This window comes from Mus caroli, chromosome 1, assembly GCF_900094665.2.
Source record: "Mus caroli chromosome 1, CAROLI_EIJ_v1.1, whole genome shotgun sequence".
NCBI lineage: Eukaryota > Metazoa > Chordata > Mammalia > Rodentia > Muridae > Mus > Mus caroli.
The window spans coordinates 147,776,201-147,784,008 of record NC_034570.1 but is presented as its reverse complement, the minus strand read 5'-3'; the positions used below and the strand labels follow the sequence as shown (position 1 = coordinate 147,784,008).

General features: G+C 45.7%; 1 protein-coding gene across 11 annotated transcripts in view; it reads left to right on the top strand.

Moving 5' to 3' along the window:
- Positions 1–4,526: 4,526 nt before the first annotated feature.
- Tex35 (testis expressed 35) overlaps positions 4,527–7,808 on the top strand; it is an 11,391-nt gene continuing 8,109 nt past the window's right edge. For 3 of the 11 annotated variants that reach the window (XM_021167995.1, XM_021167969.1, XM_021167961.1), the window contains exons 1-3: positions 4,559–4,670; positions 5,314–5,358; positions 5,937–6,005. In XM_021167995.1, coding sequence (XP_021023654.1) covers positions 4,632–4,670; positions 5,314–5,358; positions 5,937–6,005 — 153 coding nt within the window. In that variant the 5' untranslated portion in view covers positions 4,559–4,631. The other 8 variants (XM_021168042.1, XM_021168032.1, XM_021167987.1 and 5 more) reach the window with 6 other exon arrangements.

The following is a 7,808-nucleotide window of genomic DNA, read 5'->3' as shown; positions in this document are numbered from 1 at the left end:
GAAAGAAAGAAAGAAAGAAAGAAAGAAAGAAAGAAAGAAAGAAAGAAAGAAAGAAAGAAAGAAAGAAAGAAAGAAAGAAAGAAAGAAAGAAAGAAAGATGTTCTCCAGCCCAGCCCAGGCCCTAGAACCCCTGCCAAGAGAATAAGACTCACACCTTCTGGAATCCTTTCAGATCCACTCACCCTCAAGGTGCTAAGGACCTTAGTGGTAGAATGTTCTAGAGAATAAGATAATCCAGATGTGAATGTCATTATCCAAACTGATGGACAGGAAGCCAGCCAGCAGCCAGTTTTTCTAGGAATGACTCTCTAGAACAGATCTAATGTGTGTTCCCCATTGGATCCCTTTGGCTCACCCCAGCTCAAACTCTCTTTTTCTTCCCACTTTTCCTGCCAAATTAGAGACTGGTGTGGAGCACAGCATGTGTATGCCTTTTTCTCATTATACTTTGTCCTTTACATTCCAAGTTCTTTCTGGGAGACTAAGGGTCTTGCTTGAACGTATCACCCACAGCAAAGACCCCACAACCACTACCACAGTCTGTTTACAGTCTCATCTTCTATGGGCTACTTTCATGCATTCAAATACGTCCTTCAACCCTGCTACTTTAGGGAATCTCTGTACTCGCATGGCAGACCCATCCACCACAGAGGCAGCCTGCATCATATAGAGGAAGATGGGCCAACCTGGGACTCTCCTCAGGGACACTCTACTCTTAGATGGCAAGTCTTGGTGATGTGTCTTATCGCCCCATAGCAGGGAACATGCAACCGTCACCATAGCAAAGAGACACAGCATATTATACCCCATGGGGGAAGGTCGCCACACCAGGATTGCCCCTGTGAATTCTGCCCCTCAGAGGGATCCGTTCCCATTGCTCACCCTGTCATCCAATAGCAGAGACCATGCAGTCACTCCTGGCGGACTTATACCCAGTTCTGCTTAGGCACCAATTGTGGAGACATGAACAAACATGGTTTTGCCTCAGACAAGGCATCAACGACAAATCAAGAACACTTCTACCCAAGTCTAGCTTGGTGAAGCAGGAAGTTCATGGTAGCACTAACAGGAACACAGGCAAGGGTATATTCATAGGTACATGGATAAGTTAACAGCAGCCGCATACTGAAGAGTCCGTTTTAGCATGAGGGGTGACACAAAAGCTGTATCCATGGAGATCTTTGCTAAGCTAGCAGACAACTCTCCAGGAGTCTTCTGTTCCTCGGCATCATTTATATAATAACCTCAGGGGAGCAGGGATGGTAGCCTTAGGCGTCCTCAGCTGAATACATTCATTAGCTTCCTTAGTCTTTTTCATATATATGTATATATTCATTATTTATTTAAATAAGAATAAAATTCATATTTAAATATATAAAAATAAATATATAAAATAGTTATATAAATAAAATTATTTATATGTATATATATATATATTTTTTTTTTTGCCTGCATGCAGATCTGAGTACCACATACATGCCACACCCCCAGAGGCCAGAAGAGAGTACCCTAAGAATGAATGAAGTTATAGGTGGTTGTGAGCCACCATGTAGGTACTGGGAATTGAACCAGGGTCTTCTGTAAGAGCAACAAGTGCTTCAAACTGCTCTCTCTCCAGATTTAGTGTCTTTAGTCTTTTTTTAAAAAGATAATAGTTTTTATTTATTATGTATATGAGTACACTGTAGCTGTACAGATGGTTGTGAGCCTCCATGTGGTTGATGGGAATTAAATTTAAGACCTCTGCTCACTTCAGCCCAAAGATTTATTTATTATTATAAATAAGTACACTGTAGTTGTCTTCAGATGCACCAGAAAAGGTCATCAGATCTCATTACACATGGTTGTGAGCCACCATGTGGTTGTTGGGATTTGAACTTAGGACTTTCAGAAGAGCAGTCAGTGCTCTTACCTGCTGCGCCATCTCGCCAGCCCAGTGTCTTTAGTCTTAAAAGCCTCTCTCCTCCCTTGAAGAGTGGATGTTGCCTTATGTTCCAGTTGGGCATTGAACTTGTGACAATCTTTGTGTCCACTTGCCAAGTGATGGGATTACAGGCATGAGCCACTACACTTGGTTTCTTTCCTCTTTCTTAGGAGAAGCGTGGCCACATTTCCCAATCTCCTTTGGTAGTCAGCTGTGGCCTCTCGAGTTCCAGCCCCAGGACAGATGTGAATGTGACTGTGAAGGATAGTTAGGGTAGATACCAGGACGAACCACGGGACCTTCCCACCAAGCATCTTCAGTGAACACCACATGAGACAGTCCCTTAAAGCCTAGTCCAAAATGTCTGTGGTGCCACTCACTCTTGTTATGTCCTTGACAAATGGGAATTCAAAAGTGTGGATAGTTAAGAAGTAGAAACAGGGACAGCAACAGTGAGCTTTAGAGAAAGGGCCCTGAAAGAGCTAGGACAGAAATAAATGCCGTATTTTCCTTGGATCCTGTCCAAAGACAAAGCATTAAGTCAGGAGGCCCCAGGAGTCACCCCTGGCAGGGCAAGCTCTGGTTGCTGGTGGCTCTTGTGTTATCCTGCACCATAGGCTGTTGTGGTTGGTGGCGGAGCAGTAATGGTTCTCCTGGGACCTGGAAGACCTGGCAAACTTCCTCGACCTGGTGGATACACAAACGCGAATAGCCAGCAATCCTCACAGGACACCTTGGCTGTGAGTTTTCACCCCTCCTCAAGTGCACAGAAATAGCTGGGGATTTCCAGTGATCTGTGTATACCATGCTTGTTTCTTAGACAGTTCCGATAACATCAGCAGATAGAGGTGGGTTTTTTTTTTTTCCTGCAGAAACAATGGAAGCAGACCATAACTATAGATGGTCTGATAAACTATTTATTGGAAAGATCAGAAGTTGCATACTAGTCAAAGTATAAATGATACAAGACATCTTCACCCAGTTGATTCCCCAGCTCTCTTCAAGGACATACCAGTAACGATAATGATATGTTTGTGCACCACGAGAAAACACAGCCGTGTGTGTGTGTGTGTGTGTGTGTGTGTGTGTATGTGTGTGTTGGTTTTGTACTCTATAAAGCAGGTTTCCACCCTCTCAGAGTGATTGTTTTCTATCTACTTGCCTCATGTATAGTCTGGTATGCCCTTAGGTGTATACACACACACACACAGTGTATACACGCTCGGCTAGAAGGCAGATCATGTAACATCTGCCTTGTTGAGCAAAGGAATCAGAGCAGCTCTCTGAGGCTCTCAGGCCAATGGAAATGAAATGGCCATGACTTAGGCCTTGAAACTGTTCAGCTGAGCTGTGGTTCCTTCATTTACATGCGGGAAAATGAGGCCCGGACAGCTCAGTCCACACTTCCTCCCCCTGACTGGACCAGCATGAAGCATACCGTTCTCCTTTGGTTGAAAACGAGTGAGCTCCAAGGCTGTCAGCAGGGAAGGGGCCTCATTGGAAATCACCACCTGGGAGATGAATCTAACATGGCTGTAGGTGGCTCTTGAGGAAGATGACCCTGGGAGGACCCTGCAGCTGCATGGAAGCAGGAGAGTCCATGTGGTGAGTGGTATCTGGGGTGGTGCATAATTCACACATCTCCTCGGTTACTTACTGTACTGGTGGGCTACCTGCCCTTAGAAGGTTCAGGCTGACTCCTCTGTGCCAACTGTGGCCCTTGAGATGGGAAAATGGAATCCCAAGTGATGAGGAGAGAAATCAGGTTCCCCAACCCAGATTCTGAGTCTTGTGAGGCCCCAGGAGATGCCATGTGCCTCCAATACTCCATGTTCAACACAAATCACAGTTACCTTCTGTGTTACACACACACACACACACACACACACACACACAGAGTCTTCCTGCCTTAAGTATTATTCAATATTTCTTCTAACCCTCTTCCAACATGAAAAAAAGAATCAAGAGAAGAGGTGGATTATAGGAGTGAAGAGGGCATGCCAAGGAGAAGCCAGCCATCTGCAGCAGCTTCTACTGGTCAACGAGTAAGGCCTCCTGCATTAGGAACCAAAACTTGACTTCACCCAAGGTGTGTGTCTTAGGGTTTTACTGCTGTGAACAGACACCATGACCAACTCTTATAAAGGACAACATTTTATCGGGGCTGGCTTACAGGTTCAGAGGTTCAGTCCATTATCATCCCGGTGGGAGTATGGCAGCATCCAGGCAGGCATGGTGCAGGCAGAGATGAGAGTTCTACATCTTCATCTGAAGGCTGCTAGTGGAAGACTCACTTCCAGGCAGCTAGGGGGAGGGTCTTAAGCCCACACCCATAGTAACAACCCCTACTCCAACAAGGGCACACCTAATAGTGCCACTCCCTGGGCAAAGCATATTTAAACCCTCACAGTGTGTCTGTGCTTCCAAATGGCCAGCTGAGAGCCTCAGCATTCCTAGGCTTAAGGCCTTTTGGCTTTGGAACCTGGTAAGAGCCTTTGATCTCAGGGGCAACAGCAGACAGACCCATAGCTAGCAACACTCTAGGCTGAGCATATGAGTCCTGGCATTGTGACCTCAGCTGTTCCGCACACAAAGAGGTGGTCAACCTGCACTTGCCTAAGCCTGTAAGTTACATAAGTCGGTGGCCCAGTCCCAAGGGACTGTTGTGGGGAGGTTGGGAAGTTGAAGAACACCTAGCCCTTCCATCATGTCAGCCAAGAATGCAGAACTGAAGAAAACTAACCTGGTAAAGGAAGAGTGTTGCAGGGCACGGTGGGGCCTCTGTGGGCTTCTGCTGAATGGAGGCGGGACAGAGAGGCTACTGGAAGTCATCCTGTGAGCCTTCCAACTTTCTGCCTTTGTTCAGGGCACAAAGCATCCTCTTGCCTGGAATAGGTGTGAAACTGGTTCCTGGCCTTGGCGGGGAGGGAAAGAGGCCCACACTGCTCCCATGTAAGAGCCACCGCTCTTCATGACTGCCCACAGTCCAGGTCCCCACCAAGGCCTGTGTCTAACTGGTGGATCTAAGACTCAAAAATAATCTTGATAGATTAGGGCCCACTTTATAGATGAGGAAAATGGAGGCCCTGGAACTAAGTAAGATGGCCACATTGGTCTTAAAAGAGAGGATAGTTGAGATTAGAATCCAGGTCAGTCTCTTAAAACAACCTTCTGGGGCTTTCCTAAACATTGTTCAAAAGCTCTTTCTCTGTCTGCTGGAAAGGTACACCCATTTTTCATTAGAAACATAAGACCAAGGTCAGTGGCCAGAAGCAGACAGCATGCTGGTACCGTGTGAGCCTGTACTCAGGTGCAGATCACAGCATTGGTTACTGGACATCTTCCCCCAATCCTGATCCGTGGCCAACTGTGGCCTCTTCTCTCTGCAGAAAAAGAACTGCAAGGCTGTTTGCATGGAACCGAAGCTGACACAAGTAAGCTGTTTTGAAGTTACACTAGCAGCCAGGCCTTAGATCCATGGGGAGGTCATTGGAGGCAGAGTCAGCTTCTATTCTTGGTGGCCAAAGCCTATCCTACGTGCTGGGGTACCTAAAAGAGATAAGTTCCTTGTCTTCATAATTCTTCACCCGGCAACCAACCAATCAGATACACAAACAACCTAGAGTGTCAGCTGCGTTGTCTCTGACCCTGAGAATGACTATAAGGAGATAGAAGTGGGTTGTTCCAGACACAGCGATTGGGAAAGGCCTCCCCTGAAGCAAGTATGTGGGGACTAGATGCTAGCAAAGCAGGGTCTGAGAAAGAACCTTCTAGATGGCGGGAAGCAGCTCAGCTGTTCAGGGGAGCAGCAGGGGCAGGAAGAGTTGAGGCCCATGGAGCCAAGGGAGGAGCAGAACACACAGAAAAGGGTGGAGGGCTCTTCTGCACAGGCCGGGCCAGTCTTTGTGTCCTGTCTTCAGAGAGGCACAGGACTCAGGGTGGTCTCTCCAGCCTCCGTAATTCCACCCACATTCAGTTTCCAGGGCTTCTGTGTTTCTGTTTCGACCCACAGATATATGATTTCAAAGGATTTAAACAAGAAGGGCTACTCATCAGAAAAGGGATGACTCGGGAGCTGAAGGTCAGTGCTTGGGCTCCCGTGGCTTGGGGACAAATCAGCTTGGTGAAGGGGTGGCCAGCCAGCTAACTTCTGAGTGCTGGCACCTGCTGGCACCTGCAGCCTGGAGACCTTTACTCATGCCAGACCTTATATTTTAAACCTGTTAGTTTGAAACTATTTCAATTACCTCCAGTTTGCAAAGAATGACGTAAAGGCTTCTAGGACACATTTCACCCAGCTCCTGCCAATGCTGCCAGTTTATCGGTCACTCTATTCTGTCTCTGTTTTCCTTTCTACACAGAATATCTCTCTCTCTCTCTCTCTCTCTCTCTCACACACACACACACACACACACACACACACACACAGACACACACACACACACACACAGAGCCCTCCATGCCTTTAATAAATTCAACCAATCTGTGATTTAAAATATTTGGTAAAACATTACAGATATTTTTCCATCACGTTCTAAACAAGACAGTATATCAATCCTTTGCATGCATTTCCTTGCATTGTGTATTTTAAGTGATCCAGGGATGATTTAAAGTGTATGGGAGGGTGTGCTCGGGATGGAGTGGATGTCAGTAGTGGCAGATTTGGATATCTGCAGGATTCCTGAAGCCAGTTCCTCTCGGATACCAAGGAACTGCTGTGGGCACCTCAGCCTTTCCCTTGCTGGATAGTGGGTGGGTATCTGACTGTATCTGTCTCCCTTTCCTGTGCTCTTTCCTTGGCCTTCATCACAGAGAGTCCTGATGGAGGATGAGTTAATCCTCCATAGATACCCAGAATTGACGACCCCATACATTTTCTGAACCATTTGAGAATTAAGTTTACCTAAATTTTTAATGTATACTTTCTAAAGTCAAGCATGTTCTCTAACACATTTTCATGTTTAATTATCCAAATTAAGTCATTAACAAAGCCTTTATTTTGGTGTTACTAGCTGTCTCATTACTTTAACAAAATCAACTTTAATTCTCTCTCTCTCTCTCTCTCTCTCTCTCTCTCTCTCTCTCTTTCGCATGTGTATGTGTATATGCATGCATGTTTTGCCAGTGTAAAGTTGGAGTTACAAATAGTTATAAGTTATAAGGTGTTGGGAATGGAAACCAGGTCCTCTGATAAAGCAGAGAGCATTCTTAACCTCTAAGACATCTCTCTCCAGCCCCATTGTGTCTCTTTAGTGTGAATCACCCTTTCAGTGAATATCTTCCTGGAAATCAACAGTTTTGAAGATTTATTTTACTGAGGGACCCTTTCTATTTGTTATTTAAAAAAATAATAATTTTTATCCTCCTGATGTAATTGTCATCTCCAAGGCTTACTGCCTCTATCTGGTAACCTAGGCCTGGTTCTAGAAGCTTCTAGCCTCCATCCGCTTTTATCTAGACCTAAAATGTTTTCAGCCTCTGAGACTTACTGCTAAATCAGCTCAGCCTTTCCTAGTTCCTTCTGAACTCTGGCTGGTTCAACTCAGCTGTTCTGGCTCAAACTCCTCTCCAAGCCAACTGATTCAATCTGGCCTCTCTCTCTTTCAGCCTCTCCTGAATTACTCTGCTTAGCCTCAAACTAACTCTAGCAATCTGTTCTAATCTTTTGGCGCATTCTTTTTTTTTTTTTGAATTAATTTTTTTTATTAGGTATTTTCCTCATTTACATTTCCAATGCTATCCAAAAAGTCCCCAATACACTCCCCGCCCCCCACTCCCCTACCCACCTACTCCCACTTTTTGGCCCTGGCGTTCCCCTGTACTGGGGCATATAAAGTTTGCAAGTCCAATGGGCCTCTTTTTCCAGTGATGGCCGACTAGGCCA